At 49.8% G+C, this 22,384-nt stretch overlaps 2 protein-coding genes across 4 annotated transcripts in view; one reads left to right on the forward strand and one right to left on the reverse strand.

Annotated features, from left to right (window-relative positions):
* The window catches only part of LOC134958641 (putative protein-lysine deacylase ABHD14B), a 54,780-nt gene extending 33,573 nt beyond the window's left edge, over positions 1 to 21,207 (forward strand). The window contains exons 1-4 of one of the 2 annotated variants that reach the window (XM_063941367.1): positions 16,276 to 16,358; positions 20,037 to 20,268; positions 20,398 to 20,639; positions 20,873 to 21,207. In XM_063941367.1, the coding sequence (XP_063797437.1) occupies positions 20,055 to 20,268; positions 20,398 to 20,639; positions 20,873 to 21,055 (639 nt within the window). In that variant the 5' untranslated portion in view covers positions 16,276 to 16,358; positions 20,037 to 20,054 and the 3' untranslated portion in view covers positions 21,056 to 21,207. Of the gene's footprint in view, positions 1 to 16,275; positions 16,359 to 20,036; positions 20,269 to 20,397; positions 20,640 to 20,872 lie in introns of those variants that run through there. The other variant, XM_063941366.1, reaches the window with a different exon arrangement.
* A 321-nt stretch (positions 21,208 to 21,528) lies between these two features.
* PARP3 (poly(ADP-ribose) polymerase family member 3) overlaps positions 21,529 to 22,384 on the reverse strand; it is an 89,291-nt gene continuing 88,435 nt past the window's right edge. For both annotated transcript variants that reach the window (XM_063941363.1, XM_063941362.1), the window contains exon 11: positions 21,529 to 22,219. In XM_063941363.1, the coding sequence (XP_063797433.1) occupies positions 22,050 to 22,219 (170 nt within the window). In that variant the 3' untranslated portion in view covers positions 21,529 to 22,049. The remainder of the gene's footprint in view (positions 22,220 to 22,384) is intronic.

A 22,384-nucleotide genomic window follows, 5' to 3' on the forward strand; every position in this document is an offset into this window, starting at 1 on the left:
ATCTGCAGCACCCATTAGACAGTACATAAACAAGGGTTCCGCAGCGCCCATTACACAGTACATAAACAAGGGATCCGCAGCACCCATTACACAGTACATAAACAAGGGATCCGCAGCCCCCACTACACAGTACATAAACAAGGAATCCGCAGCGCCCATTACACAGTACATAAACAAGGAATCCACAGCACCCATTACACAGTACATAAACAAGGGATCCGCAGCGCCCATTACACAGTACATAAACAAGGGATCCGCAGCGCCCATTACACAGTACATAAACAAGGGATCCGCAGCGCCCATTACACAGTACATAAACAAGGGATCCGCAGCGCTTATTACACAGTACATAAACAAGGGATCCGCAGCGCCCATTACACAGAACATAAACAAGGGATCTGCAGCACCTATTACACAGTACATAAACAAGGGATCCGCAGCGCCCATTACACAGTACATAAACAAGGGATCCGCAGCGCTTATTACACAGTACATAAACAAGGGATCCGCAGCGCCCATTACACAGTACATAAACAAGGGATCTGCAGCGCCCATTACACAGTACATAAACAAGGGATCCGCAGCATCCATTACACAGTACATAAACAAGGGATCCGCAGCGCCCATTACACAGTACATAAACAAGGGATCCGCAGCGCCCATTACACAGTACATAAACAAGGGATCCGCAGCGCCCATTACACAGTACATAAACAAGGGATCCGCAGCATCCATTACACAGTACATAAACAAGGGATCCGCATCACCCATTACACAGTACATAAACAAGAGATCCGCAGCGCCCATTACACAGTACATAAACAAGGGATCTGCAGCACCCATTACACAGGACATAAACAAGGGATCCGCAGCACCCATTACACAGTACATAAACAAGAGATCCGCAGCGCCCATTACACAGTACATAAACAAGGGATCCGCAGCACCCATTACACAGGACATAAACAAGGGATCCGCAGCATCCATTACACAGTACATAAACAAGGGATCCGCAGCGCCCATTACACAGTACATAAACAAGGGATCCGCAGCGCCCATTACACAGTACATAAACAAGGGTTCCGCAGCGCCCATTACACAGTACATAAACAAGGGATCCGCAGTCCCCATTACACAGTACATAAACAAGGGATCCGCAGCGCCCATTACACAGTACATAAACAAGGGATCCGCAGCGCCCATTACACAGTACATAAACAAGGGATCCGCAGCGCTTATTACACAGTACATAAACAAGGGATCCGCAGCGCCCATTACACAGTACATAAACAAGGGATCCGCAGCGCCCATTACACAGTACATAAACAAGGGTTCCGCAGCGCCCATTACACAGTACATAAACAAGGGATCCGCAGCCCCCATTACACAGTACATAAACAAGGGATCCGCAGCGCCCATTACACAGTACATAAACAAGGGATCCGCAGCGCCCATTACACAGTACATAAACAAGGGATCAGCAGCGCTTATTACACAGTACATAAACAAGGGATCCGCAGCGCCCATTACACAGTACATAAACAAGGGATCCGCAGCGCCTATTACACAGTACATAAACAAGGGATCCGCAGCATCCATTACACAGTACATAAACAAGGGTTCCGCAGCGCCCATTACACAGTACATAAACAAGGGTTCCGCAGCGCCCATTACACAGTACATAAACAAGGGTTCCGCAGCGCCCATTACACAGTACATAAACAAGGGATCCGCAGCGCCTATTACACAGTACATAAACAAGGGATCCGCAGCATCCATTACACAGTACATAAACAAGGGTTCCGCAGCGCCCATTACACAGTACATAAACAAGGGTTCCGCAGCGCCCATTACACAGTACATAAACAAGGGATCCGCAGCATCCATTACACAGTACATAAACAAGGGATCCGCAGCGCCTATTACACAGTACATAAACAAGGGTTCCGAAACGCCCATTACACAGTACATAAACAAGGGTTCCGCAGCGCCCATTACACAGTACATAAACAAGGGATCCGCAGCGCCCATTACACAGTACATAAACAAGGGTTCCGCAGCGCCCATTACACAGTACATAAACAAGGGATCCGCAGCGCCCATTACACAGTACATAAACAAGGGATCCGCAGCGCCCATTACACAGTACATAAACAAGGGATCCGCAGCATCCATTACACAGTACATAAACAAGGGATCCGCATCACCCATTACACAGTACATAAACAAGAGATCCGCAGCGCCCATTACACAGTACATAAACAAGGGATCTGCAGCACCCATTACACAGGACATAAACAAGGGATCCGCAGCACCCATTACACAGTACATAAACAAGAGATCCGCAGCGCCCATTACACAGTACATAAACAAGGGATCCGCAGCACCCATTACACAGGACATAAACAAGGGATCCGCAGCATCCATTACACAGTACATAAACAAGGGATCCGCAGCGCCCATTACACAGTACATAAACAAGGGATCCGCAGCCCCCATTACACAGTACATAAACAAGGGATCCGCAGCGCCCATTACACAGTACATAAACAAGGGTTCCGCAGCGCCCATTACACAGTACATAAACAAGGGTTCCGCAGCGCCCATTACACAGTACATAAACAAGGGTTCCGCAGCGCCCATTACACAGTACATAAACAAGGGATCCGCAGCGCCTATTACACAGTACATAAACAAGGGATCCGCAGCATCCATTACACAGTACATAAACAAGGGTTCCGCAGCGCCCATTACACAGTACATAAACAAGGGTTCCGCAGCGCCCATTACACAGTACATAAACAAGGGATCCGCAGCATCCATTACACAGTACATAAACAAGGGATCCGCAGCGCCTATTACACAGTACATAAACAAGGGTTCCGAAACGCCCATTACACAGTACATAAACAAGGGTTCCGCAGCGCCCATTACACAGTACATAAACAAGGGATCCGCAGCATCCATTACACAGTACATAAACAAGGGTTCCGCAGCGCCCATTACACAGTACATAAACAAGGGTTCCGCAGCGCCCATTACACAGTACATAAACAAGGGATCCACAGCACCCATTACACAGTACATAAACAAGGGTTCCGCAGCGCCCATTACACAGTACATAAACAAGGGATCCACAGCATCCATTACACAGTACATAAACAAGGGTTCCGCAGCGCCCATTACACAGTACATAAACAAGGGTTCCGCAGCGCCCATTACACAGTACATAAACAAGGGATCCGCAGCACCCACTACACAGTACATAAACAAGGGTTCCGCAGCGCCCATTACACAGTACATTATCAAGGGTTCCGCAGCGCCCATTGCACAGTACATAAAAAAGGGATCCGCAGCGCCCATTACAAAGTACATAAACAAGGGTTCCGCAGCGCCCATTACACAGTACATAAACAAGGGATCCGCAGCACCCATTACACAGTACATAAACAAGGGTTCCGCATCGCCCATTGCACAGTACATAAAGAAGAGATCTGCAGCGCCCATTACAAAGTACATAAACAAGGGATCCGCAGCACCCATTACACAGTACATAAACAAGGGATCCGCAGCACCCATTACACATTACATAAACAAGGAATCCGCAGCACCCATTACACAGTACATAAACAAGGGATCCGCAGCGCCCATTACACAGTACATAAACAAGGGATCCGCAGCGCCCATACACAGTACATTATCAAGGTTTCCGCAGCACCCATTACACAGTACATAAACAAGGAATCCGCAACTCCCATTACACAGTACATAAACAAGGGTTCCGCAGCGCCCATTACACAGTACATAAACAAGGGATCCGCAGCCCCCATTACACAGTACATAAAGAAGAGATCCGCAGCGCCCATTACACAGTACATAAACAAGGGTTCCGCAGCATCCATTAAACAGTACGTAAACAAGGGATCCGCAGCGCCCATTACACAGTACGTAAACAAGGGATCCGTAGCGCCCATTACACAGTACATAAACAAGGGTTCCGCAGCACCCATTACACAGTACATAAACAAGGGATCCGCAGCCCCCATTACACAGTACATAAAGAAGAGATCCGCAGCGCCCATTACACAGTACATAAACAAGGGTTCCGCAGCATCCATTAAACAGTACGTAAACAAGGGATCCGCAGCGCCCATTACACAGTACGTAAACAAGGGATCCGTAGCGCCCATTACACAGTACATAAACAAGGGTTCCGCAGCACCCATTACACAGTACATAAACAAGGGATCCGCAGCGCCCATTACACAGTACATAAACAAGGGATCTGCAGCACCCATTACACAGTACATAAACAAGGGATCCGCAACGCCCATACACAGTACATTATCAAGGGATCCGCAGCGCCCATTACACAGTACATAAACAAGGGATCCGCAGCGCCCATTACACAGTACATAAAAAAGGGATCCGCAGCACCCACTACACAGTACATAAACAAGGGTTCCGCAGCGCCCATTACACAGTACATAAAAAAGGGTTCCGCAGCGCCCACTGCACAGTACATAAAAAAGGGATCCGCAGCGCCCATTACAAAGTACATAAACAAGGGATCCGCAGCACCCACTACACAGTACATAAACAAGGGTTCCGCAGCGCCCATTACACAGTACATAAACAAGGGTTCCGCAGCGCCCATTACACAGTACATAAACAAGGGATCCGCAGTGCCCATTACACAGTACATTATCAAGGGATCCGCAGCGCCCATTACACAGTACATAAACAAGGGTTCCGCAGCGCCCACTGCACAGTATATAAAAAAGGGTTCCGCAGCGCCCATTACACAGTACATAAACAAGGGTTCCGCAGCGCCCATTAGACAGTACATAAACAAGGGTTCCGCAGCGCCCATTACACAGTACATAAACAAGGGATCCGCAGCACCCATTACACAGTACATAAACAAGGGATCCGCAGCGCCCATTACACAGTACATAAACAAGGGATCCGCAGCGCCCATTACACAGTACATAAACAAGGGATCCGCAGCGCCCATTACACAGTACATAAACAAGGGATCCACAGCGCCCATTACACAGTACATAAACAAGGGATCCGCAGCGCCCATTACACAGTACATAAACAAGGGATCCGCAGCGCCCATTACACAGTACATAAACAAGGGATCCGCAGCACCCATTACACAGTACATAAACAAGGGATCCGCAGCGCCCATTACACAGTACATAAACAAGGGATCCGCAGCGCCCATTACACAGTACATAAAAAAGGGATCGGCAGCGCCCATTACACAGTACATAAACAAGGGTTCCGCAGCGCCCATTACACAGTACATAAACAAGGGATCCGCAGCGCCCATTACACAGTACATAAACAAGGGATCCGCAGCACCCATTACACAGTACATAAACAAGGAATCCGCAGCGCCCATTACACAGTACATAAACAAGGGTTCCGCAGCGCCCATTACACAGTACATAAACAAGGGATCCGCAGCGCCCATTACAAAGTACATAAACAAGGAATCCGCAGCGCCCATTACACAGTACAATATCAAGGGATCCGCAGCGCCCATTACACAGTACATAAACAAGGGATCCGCAGCACCCACTACACAGTACATAAACAAGGGATCCGCAGCGCCCATACACAGTACATTATCAAGGTTTCCGCAGCACCCATTACACAGTACATAAACAAGGAATCCGCAGCTCCCATTACACAGTACATAAACAAGGGTTCCGCAGCGCCCATTACACAGTACATAAACAAGGGATCCGCAGCGCCCATTACACAGTACATAAACAAGGGATCCGCAGCGCCCATACACAGTACATTATCAAGGTTTCCGCAGCACCCATTACACAGTACATAAACAAGGAATCCGCAACTCCCATTACACAGTACATAAACAAGGGTTCCGCAGCGCCCATTACACAGTACATAAACAAGGGTTCCGCAGCACCCATTACACAGTACATAAACAAGGAATCTGCAGCGCCCATTACACAGTACATAAACAAAGGTTCCGCAGCACCCATTGCACAGTACATAAACAAGGGATCCGCAGCACCCACTACACAGTACATAAACAAGGGTTCCGCAGCGCCCATTACACAGTACATTATCAAGGGTTCCGCAGCGCCCATTGCACAGTACATAAAAAAGGGATCCGCAGCGCCCATTACAAAGTACATAAACAAGGGTTCCGCAGCATCCATTACACAGTACGTAAACAAGGGATCCGCAGCGCCCATTACACAGTACATAAACAAGGGTTCCGCAGCGCCCATTACACAGTACATAAACAAGGGATTCGTAGCGCCCATTACACAGTACATAAAGAAGAGATCTGCAGCGCCCATTACACAGTACATAAACAAGGGATCCGCAGCACCCACTACACAGTACATAAACAAGGGTTCCGCAGCGCCCATTACACAGTACATAAACAAGGGATCCACAGCGCCCATTACACAGTACATAAACAAGGGATCCACAGCACCCATTACACAGTACATAAACAAGGGATCTGCAGCACCTATTACACAGTACATAAACAAGGGATCCGCAACGCCCATACACAGTACATAAACAAGGGATTCGTAGCGCCCATTACACAGTACATAAACAAGGGATCCACAGCGCCCATTACACAGTACATAAACAAGGGATCCGCAACGCCCATACACAGTACATAAACAAGGGATTCGTAGCGCCCATTACACAGTACATAAACAAGGGATCCGCAGCGCCCATTACACAGTACATAAACAAGGGTTCCGCAGCGCCCATTACACAGTACATAAACAAGGGATCCACAGCACCCATTACACAGTACATAAACAAGGGATCTGCAGCACCTATTACACAGTACATAAACAAGGGATCCGCAACGCCCATACACAGTACATAAACAAGGGATCCGCAGCGCCCTTACACAGTACATAAACAAGGGTTCCGCAGCGCCCATTACACAGTACATAAACAAGGGATCCACAGCGCCCATTACACAGTACATAAACAAGGGATCCGCAGCGCCCATTACACAGTACATAAACAAGGGATCCGCAGCGCCCATACACAGAACATAAACAAGGGTTCTGCAGTGCCCATTACACAGAACATAAACAAGGGTTCCGCAGCGCCCATTACACAGTACGTAAACAAGGGTTCCGCAGCATCCATTACACAGTACATAAACAAGGGATCCACAGCGCCCATTACACAGTACATAAACAAGGGTTCTGCAGCAACTATTACACAGTACATAAACAAGGGATCCGCAGCGCCCATTACACAGTCCATTAACAAGGGATTCGCAGCGCCCATTACACAGTACATAAACAAGGGTTCCGCATCGCCCATTGCACAGTACATAAAGAAGAGATCCGCAGCGCCCATTACACAGTACATAAACAAGGGATCCGCAGCGCCCATTACACAGTACATAAACAAGGGATCCGCAGCACCCACTACACAGTACATAAACAAGGGTTCCGCAGCGCCCATACACAGTACATTATCAAGGGTTCCGCAGCGCCCATTACACAGTACATAAAAAAGGGTTCCACAGTGCCCATTGCACAGTACATAAAAAGGGATCCGCAGCGCCCATTACAAAGTACATAAACAAGGGTTCTGCAGCACCCATTACACAGTACATAAACAAGGGTTCCGCATCGCCCATTGCACAGTACATAAAAAAGAGATCCGCAACGCCCATTACACAGTACATAAACAAGGGATCCGCAGCGCCCATTACACAGTACATAAACAAGGGATCCGCAGCACCCATTACACAGTACATAAACAAGGAATCCGCAGCGCCCATTACACAGTACATAAACAAGGGATCCGCAGCGCCCATTACACAGTACATAAACAAGGGATCGGCAGCGCCCATTACACAGTACATAAACAAGGGTTCCGCAGCGCCCATTACACAGTACATAAACAAGGGATCCGCAGCACCCATTACACAGTACATAAACAAGGGATCCGTAGCGCCCATTACACAGTACATAAACAAGGGTTCCGCAGCGCCCATTACACAGTACATAAACAAGGGTTCCGCAGCACCCATTACACAGTACATAAACAAGGGTTCCACAGCGCCCATTACACAGTACATAAACAAGGGTTCCACAGCGCCCATTACACAGTACATAAACAAGGGATCCACAGCGCCCATTACACAGTACATAAACAAGGGTTCCGCAGCGCCCATTACACAGTACATAAACAAGGAATCCGCAGCGCCCATTATACAGTACATAAACAAGGGATCCGCAGCACCCATTACACAGTACATAAACAAGGGATCCGCAGCGCCCATTACACAGTACATAAACAAGGGTTCCGCAGCGCCCATTACACAGTACATAAACAAGGGTTCCGCATCGCCCATTGCACAGTACATAAAGAAGGGATCCGCAGCGCCCATTACACAGTACATTATCAAGGGATCCGCAGCGCCCATTACACAGTAGATAAACAAGGGTTCCGCAGCGCCCATTACACAGTACATTATCAAGGGATCCGCAGCGCTGATTACACAGTACATAAACAAGGGATCCGCAGCACCCACTACACAGTACATAAACAAGGGATCCGCAGCGCCCATACACAGTACATTATCAAGGTTTCCGCAGCACCCATTACACAGTACATAAACAAGGAATCCGCAGCTCCCATTACACAGTACATAAACAAGGAATCCGCAGCTCCCATTACACAGTACATAAACAAGGGTTCCGCAGCGCCCATTACACAGTACATAAACAAGGGATCCGCAGCGCCCATTACACAGTACATAAACAAGGAACCTGCAGCGCCCATTACACAGTACATAAACAAGGGTTCCGCAGCACCCATTACACAGTACATAAACAAGGGATCCACAGCGCCCATTACACAGTACATAAACAAGGGATCCGCAGCGCCCATTACACAGTACATAAACAAGGGATCCACAGCATCCATTACACAGTACGTAAACAAGGGATCCGCAGCGCCCATTACACAGTACGTAAACAAGGGTTCCGCAGCATCCATTACACAGTACGTAAACAAGGGATCCGCAGCGCCCATTACACAGTACGTAAACAAGGGATCCGTAGCGCCCATTACACAGTACATAAACAAGGGTTCCGCAGCACCCATTACACAGTACATAAACAAGGGATCTGCAGCACCCATTACACAGTACATAAACAAGGGATCCGCAACGCCCATACACAGTACATTATCAAGGGATCCACAGCGCCCATTACACAGTACATAAACAAGGGATCCGCAGCGCCCATTACACAGTACATAAACAAGGGATCCGCAGCACCCACTACACAGTACATAAACAAGGGTTCCGCAGCGCCCATTACACAGTACATAAACAAGGGTTCCGCAGCGCCCACTGCACAGTACATAAAAAAGGGATCCGCAGCGCCCATTACAAAGTACATAAACAAGGGATCCGCAGCACCCACTACACAGTACATAAACAAGGGTTCCGCAGCGCCCATTACACAGTACATAAACAAGGGTTCCGCAGCGCCCATTACACAGTACATAAACAAGGGATCCGCAGTGCCCATTACACAGTACATTATCAAGGGATCCGCAGCGCCCATTACACAGTACATAAACAAGGGTTCCGCAGCGCCCACTGCACAGTATATAAAAAAGGGATCCGCAGCGCCCATTACAAAGTACATAAACAAGGGTTCCGCCGCACTCATTACACAGTACATAAACAAGGGTTCCGCAGCACCCATTACACAGTACATAAACAAGGGATCCGCAGCGCCCATTACACAGTACATAAACAAGGGATCCACAGCGCCCATTACACAGTACATAAACAAGGGTTCCGCAGCACCCATTACACAGTACATAAACAAGGGTTCCGCAGCACCCATTACACAGTACATAAACAAGGGTTCCGCAGCACCCATTACACAGTACATAAACAAGGGTTCCGCAGCGCCCATTACACAGTACATAAACAAGGGATCCGCAGCGCCCATTACACAGTACATAAACAAGGGATCCGCAGCGCCCATTACACAGTACACAAACAAGGGATCCGCAGCACCCATTACACAGTACATAAAAAAGGGTTCCACAGTGCCCATTGCACAGTACATAAACAAGGGATCCGCAGCGCCCATACACAGAACATAAACAAGGGTTCTGCAGTGCCCATTACACAGAACATAAACAAGGGATCCGCAGCGCCCATTACACAGTACGTAAACAAGGGTTCCGCAGCATCCATTACACAGTACATAAACAAGGGATCCACAGCGCCCATTACACAGTACATAAACAAGGGTTCTGCAGCAACTATTACACAGTACATAAACAAGGGATCCGCAGCGCCCATTACACAGTCCATTATCAAGGGATTCGCAGCGCCCATTACACAGTACATAAACAAGGGTTCCGCATCGCCCATTGCACAGTACATAAAGAAGAGATCCGCAGCGCCCATTACAAAGTACATAAACAAGGGATCCGCAGCACCCATTACACAGTACATAAACAAGGGTTCCGCAGTGCCCATTACACAGTACATAAACAAGGGATCCGCAGCATCCATTACACAGTACATAAACAAGGGATCCGCAGCACCCATTACACAGAACATAAACAAGGGTTCTGCAGCACCCATTACACAGTACATTATCAAGGGATCCGCAGCGCCCAATACACAGTACATAAACAAGGGATCCGCAGCGCCCATTACACAGTACATAAACAAGGGATCCGCAGCGCCCATTACACAGTACATAAACAAGGGATCCACAGCGCCCATTACACAGTACATAAACAAGGGATCCGCAGCACCCATTAGACAGTACATAAACAAGGGATCCACTGCGCCCATTACACAGTACATAAACAAGGGATCCGCAGCGCCCATTACACAGTACATAAACAAGGGTTCCGCAGCGCCCATTACACAGTACATAAACAAGGGATCCACAGCGCCCATTACACAGTACATAAAAAAGGGTTCCACAGTGCCCATTGCACAGTACATAAAAAAGGGATCCGCAGCGCCCATTACACAGTACATAAACAAGGGATTCGCAGCACCCATTACACAGTACATTATCAAGGGATCCGCAGCGCCCATTACACAGTACATAAAAAAGGGTTCCGCAGCGCCCATTGCACAGTACATAAAAAAGGGATCCGCAGCGCCCATTACACAGTACATAAACAAGGGATCTGCAGCGCCCATTACACAGTACATAAACAAGGGATCTGCAGCGCCCATTACACAGTACATAAACAAGGGATCCGCAGCGCCCATTACACAGTACATAAACAAGGGATCCGCAGCGCCCATTACACAGTACATAAACAAGGGATCCGCAGCACCCATTACACAGTACATAAACAAGGAATCCGCAGCGCCCATTACACAGTACATAAACAAGGGATCCGCAGCACCCATTACACAGTACATAAACAAGGGATCCGCAGCATCCATTACACAGTACATAAACTAGGGATCCGCAGCGCCCATTACACAGTACATAAACAAGGGATCTGCAGCGCCCATTATACAGTACATAAACAAGGGATCCGCAGCGCCCATTACACAGTACATAAACAAGGGATCCACAGCACCCATTACACAGTACATAAACAAGGGATCCGCAGCGCCCATTACACAGTACATAAACAAGGGTTCTGCAGCACCTATTACACAGTACATAAACTAGGGATCCGCAGTGCCCATTACACAGTACATAAACAAGGGATCCGCAGCACCCATTACACAGTACATAAACAAGGGTTCCGCAGTGCCCATTACACAGTACATAAACAAGGGATCCGCAGCACCCATTACACAGTACATAAACAAGGGATCCGCAGTGCCCATTACACAGTACATAAACAAGGGATCCGCAGCACCCATCACACAGTACATAAACAAGGGTTCCGCAGCGCCCATTACACAGTACATAAACAAGGGATCCGCAGCACCCATTACACAGTACATAAACAAGGGTTCCGCAGCGCCCATTACACAGTACATAAACAAGGGATCCGCAGCACCCATTACACAGTACATAAACAAGGGATCCGCAGCATCCATTACACAGTACATAAACTAGGGATCCGCAGTGCCCATTACACAGTACATAAACAAGGGATCCGCAGCGCCCATTACACAGTACATAAACAAGGGATCCGCAGCACCCATTACACAGTACATAAACAAGGGATCCGCAGCGCCCATTACACAGTACATAAACAAGGGATCCGCAGCGCCCATTACACAGTACATAAACAAGGGATCCGCAGCACCCATTACACAGTACATAAACAAGGGATCCGCAGCGCCCATTACACAGTACATAAACAAGGGTTCCGCAGCGCCCATTACACAGTACATAAACAAGGGATCCGCAGCGCCCATTACACAGTACATAAACAAGGGATCCGCAGCGCCCATTACACAGTACATAAACAAGGGATCCGCAGCGCCCATTACACAGTACATAAACAAGGGATCCGCAGCGCCCATTACACAGTACATTATCAAGGGTTCTGCAGCGCCCATTACACAGTACATAAACAAGGGATCCACAGCGCCCATTACACAGTACATAAACAAGGGTTCCGCAGCCCCCATTACACAGTACATTGCCATTGTTCAGCTGCCCTGCTTGTACAGCTATGCTATGGCGCCGACGTTTGACGCGGTGACGGGAGTAGGGAGCCAGGACTTGGGAGCGCAACACCGCAGATCGGATCAGTAAGGGATATCCTTTTTGCGGCGGGAGGCTGGGGGCCCTTTTGGATAAGAGGGCCCGGGGTACTGACCCCCAGCCCCCCCCCCCCCTTAATCCAGCTCTGAATATAGGACAAGTACAGGGCATGTACAGAAAACCACGGTTAGGTGCCATCAGAGGGAGTATGGAGTATAAGATGGTGAACGTAAGAGAAGGAAAGACACATGACGGTAGAAGGTCCTGGTCTTGTGAGCTTACAATCTAATAGGTGAAGGGCTGACAGAACGGGGTGACACAGAAGGGGTTGACTGTGGTGGAGATCCATGTCCCGTTTTCGCCATGCTGGGTGCTGGACAGCCCCTAGCCTTTCCCAGGCGGCATGCACCCATCATCCATTCAGCGCTGTTCTGCAGTGCAAAGCCGCAGTGTCCAAGGGGTTCCGTCTATTCATAAAGCAGTGAAAAGTGTGGAGAAACAGACCAGTGGAGAAGTTGCCCAGGACAACCAATCAGCATCTCCCTTACATTTTGTAGACTGTATTTGATAAAGGCTTCCTTCAAAGCTGATTGGCTGCTATGGGCAACTTTTTCACTGGTCCTTCTCTCCACTCTTTTCACTGCTTCATGAATAGCCCCCTCAGTGTCCCCCACTCCCCCCCCCCCCCACCTTCTTGCTGTCTGCAGGAGGGTCAGCGGAATAGACCTGCTGGTATCGGGGAAGTTGGAGGGTATGACCTCATCATATGAAGTCTGTGTCGCTGCCTGTGATCCCGGCGCCAGCTGCCAGGCCACGCTACTTAGGGACTGTGGGAGGAGCAGTGGATCACCTGAAAGCCAAGGTGATCCACTCGTGCAACGGGCGGCAGGTACCTGAGTGGCTGTGCTGGTAGGTAATGTGATATGGCGTACTGGCCCGTACCGCCATACGTAAACCACTGAAATTCTGTGGGCCTATATTAAATGGAGGGCCTGGAGCTGTAGCTCCACCAGCCTCATTGTGTGTGTGTGTGTGTGTGTGTGTGTGTGTGTGTGTGTGTGTGTGTGTTTTTATGCCATTTTTATGTATTTTTAAGGTGTGTGGAATGTCATGGACGGAGTGTGATGATGTCATGAGTGGGGAGATTGTTCTTTTATTGTTGTAGTAACAGCATTGAAACGTTGCAGTTTATTGCTGTATCGGAGTTTAATTTACTGTGTGTTACCACATTTTTCTGTTTATATATATATATATATATATATATATATATATATATATATATACTGTAAGCCTCCATCACGGTAAACATAATAGAAGCATGATTTCAGAAGTCTAGTAGTGTATTATATGCTTCGGTAGCCAGTTTATTTAAAAAGGAATTAGAAACATCGGTTATTACTGGTTACCATCGGTCTCACAGAACCAATGTTTAGAACTAAACAATGTTTTGTAATCAATTAAAAAAAACATTGTTTAACCAATATTTTCTTTCAATGTCCCATCCTGACATATTCTGTGAAGGATCTCAGAGCCCTGGGGCTTCAACTATTTTCAAAACAGTTGCACATTGGACACTAGTAGAGCATGCTGGGAGTTGTAGTTTCCCATCAACTGTGGAGTCACCTATCACTGGGCAGTGCTCAGTGCGTACACTAGGTGGCAGTGCTCTGCCATTGCATCACTTCAGCACTAGGTGGCACTGCTCTGCCATTACATCACTTCAGCACTAGGTGGCAGTGCTCTGCCATTATATCACTTCAGCACTAGGTGGCAGTGCTCTGCCATTTCATCACTTCAGCACTAGATGGCTGTGCTCTGCCATTATGCCATTGGTACACTAGGTGGCAGTGCTCTGCCATTACATCACTTCAGCACTAGGTGGCAGTACTCTGCCAGTATGCCATTGGTACTCTAGGTGGCAGTGCTCTGCCATTACATCACTTCAGCATTAGGTGGCAGTACTCTGCCATTTCATCACTTCAGCACTAGGTGGCAGTGCTCTGCCATTACACCATTGGTACACTAGGTGGCAGTGCTCTGCCATTACACCATTGGTACACTAGGTGGCAGTGCTTTGCCATTACACCATTGGTACACTAGGTGGAAGTGCTCTGCTATTACACCATTGGTACACTAGGTGGCAGTGCTCTGCCACTACATCACTTCAGCACTAGGTGGCAGTGCTCTGCCATTACACCATTGGTACACTAGGTGGAAGTGCTCTGCTATTACACCATTGGTACACTAGGTGGCAGTGCTCTGCCATTACACCATTGGTACACTAGGTGCCATTTCATCACTTCAGCGCTAGGTGGCAGTGCTCTGCCATTACACCATTGGTTCACTAGGTGGCAGTGCTCTGCCATTACACCATTGGTACACTAGGTGGCAGTGCTCTGCCATTACATCACTTCAGCACTAGGTGGCAGTGCTTTGCCATTACATCACTCAGTGGCGGTTCTTGCCACGGGCAAGCGGTACTTTTGCCCGGTGCGCCGCCTTCTGGAGGGCGCCGGCGCCATCCGGAGGGCGCCGCACCAGGGCAAGATCCGCCACTGTGCCCCCCCGCAGTGCCCTGCTGTGCCCCCCCGCTTTGAAGGGAACCAGACGCGTAGCGTCTAGTTTCCCTTCATTGAGAGGACCTTAGTTGTGCGGTGCGCGATGACATCATCGCGCACCGCACAGCAAAGGTCCTCTCCATGAAGGGAAACTAGACGCTACGGTCTAGTTTCTCTTCGTGTAAAGGACCTTTGCTGTGCGATGCGCGATGACGTCATCGCGCACTGCACAGCATAGTGGCACAGACACTAGGGGTCATAATTGACCTCTAGTGTCTATGCTGTTCTATGGGAGAGACGTAATAACGTCTCTCCCATAGATCGAAGAGAAGAGGGGAGAGGAGAAGAGCGCGGAGGGGGTCTGGATCAGGAACGGGGATGGTAAGTATACTTTTTATTTATTTCTTTATTTTCTTTCAGCGTCGTGACCACGCCCCCAATTGAAGCCACGCCCCCATATTTTGCCCGGGGCGCCACAAGTCTTATAACCGGCCATTACATCACTTCAGCACTAAGTGGCAGTGCTCTGCCATTACATCACTTCAGCACTAGGTGGCAGTGCTCTGCCATTACACCATTGGTACACTAGGTGGAAGTGCTCTGCTATTACACCATTGGTACACTAGGTGGCAGTGCTCTGCTATTACACCATTGGTACACTAGGTGGCAGTGCTCTGATATTACACCATTGGTACACTAGGTGGCAGTGCTCTGCTATTACACCATTGGTACACTAGGTGGCAGTGCTCTGATATTACACCATTGGTACACTAGGTGGCAGTGCTCTGCCATTCATTGGTACACTAGGTGGCAGTGCTCTGCTATTACACCATTGGTACACTAGGTGACAGTGCTCTGCCATTACACCATCGGTACACTAGGTGGCAGTGCTCTGCTATTACACCATTGGTACACTAGGTGGCAGTGCTCTGCTATTACACCATTGGAACACTAGGTGGCAGTGCTCTGCTATTACACCATTGGTACACTAGGTGGCAGCGTGGAGCAGTTATGAAGTTTGTTACAAAGTTACTTCCTGGCTGAACCTTGTATTCTGCAAAAGCTCCTCCATCTGGTCTCCTGCACGGTAGGTGCCTTCCCTGCTGTCACCATTATCATATCACTGCTCCTACATGATATAGATTCTGATCACTCCCTCAGTATTGCCTGTATGCTAATGCTCATTATCTGCAGCCTGCTGAATGCTGAGAGTTGTAGTTCCACAGCAGATGGAGAGCCCAGGTTATAGGGATAAATGCATGATGCCTCTGTCTGTCACTGTAACCCTATGGAGCGCTGCATCTTATAGTCACATAACAGGTTTAAGGTGACTTATTATATGGTTGTCATATATTTCTAGAGTTATTTGAAATGTAGTTTTCCATAAAGTATTTTCAACATGAAAAATTATAAATGTATTATCTGTTTAATGTCATTGTGCAGCTTCTACTGAATGCCGTGCCTTTCAGTCATGTACTTGTACCATCCGCACTTATTATTCTTTCCCTGAAATATGATACAAGGCTGCGCTCTGTATATTGTTCGGTAAGATGCAGAGCAGAGCTGTGTAGTATCTAAGGACAACACACATGCACAGCTCTGCCTGCTGATAGAAACACATGGCTGCAGAGCACAGCGTGGCTCCAGGAGTACGGAGCAATGCGCTCCGGTCACTGAATGCCATTCTTTGCATTGTCCTGCAGCCTCATGTGATCACGCCTATGTGCTAAACTGGGAATTCTAGCCTGGAATTAGTGTCTGAGCTAAAGCCTGATATTGTTCTCACCCTTCCCCGGCCTGGCGCGGGCGCGGCTGTGGGTCTTATATGTATTATCACTTGTTTATATAGCACTGGGGGCTGTATAGATATAAGGTATATGTGGACCCCAGTGGGAGACGGGGGCAGCAGTGGGATTAGGACTGTGGCTCTGGACACCATCCAATGCTTGTGTACCTATAGTCTGATCCCACAGTAACGCCCTGTATTCCTCTTATCTGTCACATGTCACCTGCAATCACCCATTTACCGGCCTGTTCATGGCTCTGGGTGAACAAGTGATTTCCCAGCGTCACCCCTGTACATGGTTCTTACTGTTTACCTGTAGGAGCCGCTGTGCTGCCTGGATAGTCCTCTGTCTGAGGAGACAGGGCCTCCGGCTGCATCACAACTGGAAATCTACAGGTCACTGACCTGTGCTGCCGCCCTCAGTGTCAGTGACCGCTGCGTGTTCTGCTAGGTGTGTCCTGGCCATATACTGCCAGCGGGGGGCGATGTGTCAGTGACCGCTGCATGTTCTGCTAGGTGTGTCCTGGCCATATACTGTCAGCAGGGGGCGCTGTGTCAGTGACCGCTGTGTGTTCCGCTAGGTGTGTCCTGGCCATATACTGCCAGCGGGGGGCGCTGTGTCAGTGACCGCTGTGTGTTCCACTAGGTGTGTCCTGGCCATATACTGCCAGCAGGGGGCGCTGTGTCAGTGACCGCTGTGTGTTCCACTAGGTGTGTCCTGGCCATATACTGCCAGCGGGGGGCGCTGTGTCAGTGACCGCTGTGTGTTCCACTAGGTGTGTCCTGGCCATATACTGCCAGCAGGGGGCGCTGTGTCAGTGACTGCTGTGTGTTCCGCTAGGTGTGTCCTGGCCATATACTGCCAGCGGGGGGCGATGTGTCAGTGACTGCTGTGTGTTCCGCTAGGTGTGTCCTGGCCATATACTGCCAGCAGGGGGCGCTGTGTCTGTGACTGCTGTGTGTTCCGCTAGGTGTGTCCTGGCCATATACTGCCAGCAGGGGGCGCTGTGTCAGTGACTGCTGTGTGTTCCGCTAGGTGTGTCCTGGCCATATACTGCCAGCGGGGGGCGATGTGTCAGTGACTGCTGTGTGTTCTTCTAGGTGTGTCCTGGCCATATACTGCCAGCAGGGGGCGCTGTGTCAGTGACCGCTGCCTGTTCCGCTAGGTGTGTCCTGGCCATATACTGCCAGTGGGGGGCGCTGTGTCAGTGACTGCTGTGTGTTCCGCTAGGTGTGTCCTGGCCATATACTGCCAGCAGGGGGCGCTGTGTCTGTGACTGCTGTGTGTTCCGCTAGGTGTGTCCTGGCCATATACTGCCAGTGGGGGGCGCTGTGTCAGTGACTGCTGTGTGTTCCGCTAGGTGTGTCCTGGCCATATACTGCCAGCAGGGGGCGCTGTGTCAGTGACTGCTGTGTGTTCCGCTAGGTGTGTCCTGGCCATATACTGCCAGTGGGGGGCGCTGTGTCAGTGACTGCTGTGTGTTCCGCTAGGTGTGTCCTGGCCATATACTGCCAGTGGGGGGCGCTGTGTCAGTGACTGCTGTGTGTTCCGCTAGGTGTGTCCTGGCCATATACTGCCAGTGGGGGGCGCTGTGTCAGTGACTGCTGTGTGTTCCGCTAGGTGTGTCCTGGCCATATACTGCCAGCAGGGGGCGCTGTGTCAGTGACTGCTGTGTGTTCCGCTAGGTGTGTCCTGGCCATATACTGCCAGCAGGGGGCGCTGTGTCAGTGACTGCTGTGTGTTCCGCTAGGTGTGTCCTGGCCATATACTGCCAGCGGGGGGCGATGTGTCAGTGACTGCTGTGTGTTCTTCTAGGTGTGTCCTGGCCATATACTGCCAGCAGGGGGCGCTGTGTCAGTGACCGCTGCCTGTTCCGCTAGGTGTGTCCTGGCCATATACTGCCAGTGGGGGGCGCTGTGTCAGTGACTGCTGTGTGTTCCGCTAGGTGTGTCCTGGCCATATACTGCCAGCAGGGGGCGCTGTGTCTGTGACTGCTGTGTGTTCCGCTAGGTGTGTCCTGGCCATATACTGCCAGCAGGGGGCGCTGTGTCAGTGACTGCTGTGTGTTCCGCTAGGTGTGTCCTGGCCATATACTGTCAGCAGGGGGCGCTGTGTAAGAATTTCCCATGTTTGCTGTAGTCACACTATAACTAAAGGGCCACTGGACCGGACATGGAAGTCTTTACAGCAGTGTTTCCCAACCTCGGTCCCCAAGGCACACCAACAGGGCAGGTTTTTGGTGATATCCAGGCTTGAACACAGGTGACTTAATTAGTACCTCAGTTATTTTGATTTAACCATCTGTGCTGAAGCCTGGATATCCCTAAAACCTGCACTGTTGGTGTGCCTTGAGGACCGTGGTTGGGAATGCCTGCTTTACAGGTTGTACAGGGATTTCTGCTTCAGATTACTTCCTTTTCCTACTACCGCTCTTAGCTGCTGCTTTCTCTAATGCATTGCTTTATATCGCTGTCTGGTTTCAGTATGTGCTTTTCAGCCATGTCTTTATATCTGGGGTTCTCTAATCATGCACAGGTGAGGCAATCTACGTTGCTGCGTCAGTAATTATCCCACCTGCTTCCACAGACAGAAATCCTCAAAACACGGCCGGCTCTGGATACTTGAGTGTTGAGGCCGAGAAGCACAGCTTTATACCATCAGAGCTGGTTATTTGTGTTCCTCTGGGATACAGCACAGAGCTCTCTTGGTATTATTGCATCCACTGTGCAGCGCCACGTGCTACATAAGGGTGATTTACATTACTCCGTCTCCTACTACTCACAGGTATATACATATACACATAATATATACATGCAGCATGTGTGGCCAGTACTATACAGCCAGGTAGTCAGGTACAGTTACATGCCAGGTCACCCTGCCCACCCTATGTGTGTATGTGTATTATACAGTGTATGTGTATTATATATATATATACTGGTGCAGAATGTGATCCTGTTCTGTCTCTTTCTCTGTATTAGCTGACGGCAGACGCAGACATGGCCGACATCCAGGTACAAGATGGCTGCATCAGCGCCGCGGGGCAGTCTCTGTTCTACCGTGAGGCGCTTCCAGTGCACCCGCCGTCCTCGCCCTGTCCGCCCGTCCTTCTGCTGCATGGCATGAGATTCTCCTCCCAGACCTGGCAGGACCTGGGCACCCTGCACAAGCTGGCTGCAGCTGGGCATCGCGCCGTCGCCGTTGACCTACCAGGTTAGTGGGAGAGATTCTTGGACGTATATTACCCCCTCTTCTCCTATATAAATACCCTTCCCCCCATGGTGTCTCCCCATCCCCCTTCCAGTCATGGCGGAACCCTCTAACGTGTCCCATTTCTTGTAGGTCTGGGCCGCTCCTCGGCCGCAGTGGCCCCCAGCCCCCTAGGGGAGCCCGCTCCGGCAGCTTTCCTACAGGCGGTACTGGAGTCTCTGCACATGGCTCCCGCCGTCCTCATCAGCCCCTCGCTCAGTGGGATGTATTCGCTCCCGCTGCTCCTGCACAGCCCGGAGAGAGTTGCAGCGTACGTCCCCGTGGCGCCCATCTGCACCGACAAGTTCTCCGCACAGGATTATGGCGGCGTGCAGGTAACGAAACACACCACAGCACATAGCAAACATATCCGGCAGCGTAACGGAGGTGGTGAGAGCGGAGTCGGTGTAACGACGCCCAGAAACGATGCGACATGGCCAGTTAGGCAGATGGACGGTCGCAGGGTGTGTCCGCACAGAAAGAGGGAGATAGGGGTGACCCTGTAGGGCCACAATAAGTCACGGTGATGTGACTGCTGTATAACCCATGTTACCCTCTCGCCCCACAGGTGCCGACGCTGATTGTGTATGGTGATGGCGACGCGCAGTTAGGAGAGGTCTCGCTGCGCAACCTGGAGAATCTGCCCAATCACCAAGTGTTCTGCATGAAGGGGGCCGGGCACGCCTGCTACCTGGATGACGCCGACACCTGGCACCGAGGTCTCCTGGCATTCCTCGCCAATCTGAAATAAAGGGAACTACTGCCCACCGTTTTACATAAACCCCGGCGTCAGAATACAGCCCCTCCTACTGCGCTGTGACTCACGCTCCCAGCCAGTGAGAGGGAAATACACTAAATAGTCATTTAATATGTACAGAGCTGAATAAACTCATCTCGGAGGTGCCGGTGTGGTAGTGTATACTGTGGCGCTGTGTATATGGGGGCACGGTGCAGCACACACAGGGGGGGTCTCTGACGCATTTGTGTTATCTTTGCGCGGGAGTGATTCTGTAGCGCAGGAGAGTTACTTGCGCTGGGAACTGCGGCTCCGGCTGCTGATTGCGGGGTCAGATTCCAGGCTCTGTATAACAGGGGGGTTTTCTGATAGCAGTGCGATGTTGCGCTGGAGGCGGAGCCTCACTGTTAGTATATAGAGACAGGCTCACGTCTAAGGGAAGATGTTCCTGCCCCGCCGTTATACACTTTGTCATAAATACACATTCCTCATTGTAAACACACAGTTTATTACGTCCTCTGTAAGCAGCTACCGGAACATCTGTATATAAAGACTCATTTATATATACTCTATATTACTAGACAGTAAGTAAATGTATATTATATATATATGTATAGTATATAACATATTACGCTATAGCTTCTGTGTAGATAGACAGCGTCATATTTACTGACCCATCATACATTGCCACCTGGCTGCCAGAGAAACGTCAGTAAGAGTCATCCTCCTTTTATACACATTCCACCAGTAGCTCCGCACGGCCTCAGTCACCTGCGCAGCGGAGGCCGCCATTCTGGAGGCTGAACACATCCACACAGGAACCGCTGACCCCTCTCAGGATAGATTGGCTGCGTTCAGCGCACAGAATGGCCGCCTGCGCCGTCCTCCTGTCCTGATGGCCGCTTATGTCAGTATAACAGGATAGCGTGTCAGTAAAGCTGGGAGGTCATTTCTGGGGTCTGTAAGCCTGGAGAGGAGCCGTGATATGAGGGGGGTCCACAGGTGGCCCCTAGAACTGGAGTAGCAGCAGGTAGCGCAGGCGCGATTGGCTCTCCCGGTAAACCAGGTACTCGCTCTGCGAGAAGAAGGAGTCGTTGAATTTGGGAATCTTCACCGGTTTTCCTTGGGGAACACTGATCTTTCTGCCATCCAGGACCAGCTCGTAGTCGTGTTTGGGATCTGTGTGTGAGGGGATAGGAGGAGACACGGTTACTGCACGTTATCATCATACATGTCACATGGTAGCACGCGGAACCGGCCGCTGTAACACTGAAGATGCAGGGGACGGGGACAGAGAGCCACCAGGGCACAGACGGGTGGGTGAGATGCAGGCCGCCGGGGCAC

Source organism: Pseudophryne corroboree, chromosome 9 (assembly GCF_028390025.1).
Source record: "Pseudophryne corroboree isolate aPseCor3 chromosome 9, aPseCor3.hap2, whole genome shotgun sequence".
NCBI classification, from domain to species: domain Eukaryota; kingdom Metazoa; phylum Chordata; class Amphibia; order Anura; family Myobatrachidae; genus Pseudophryne; species Pseudophryne corroboree.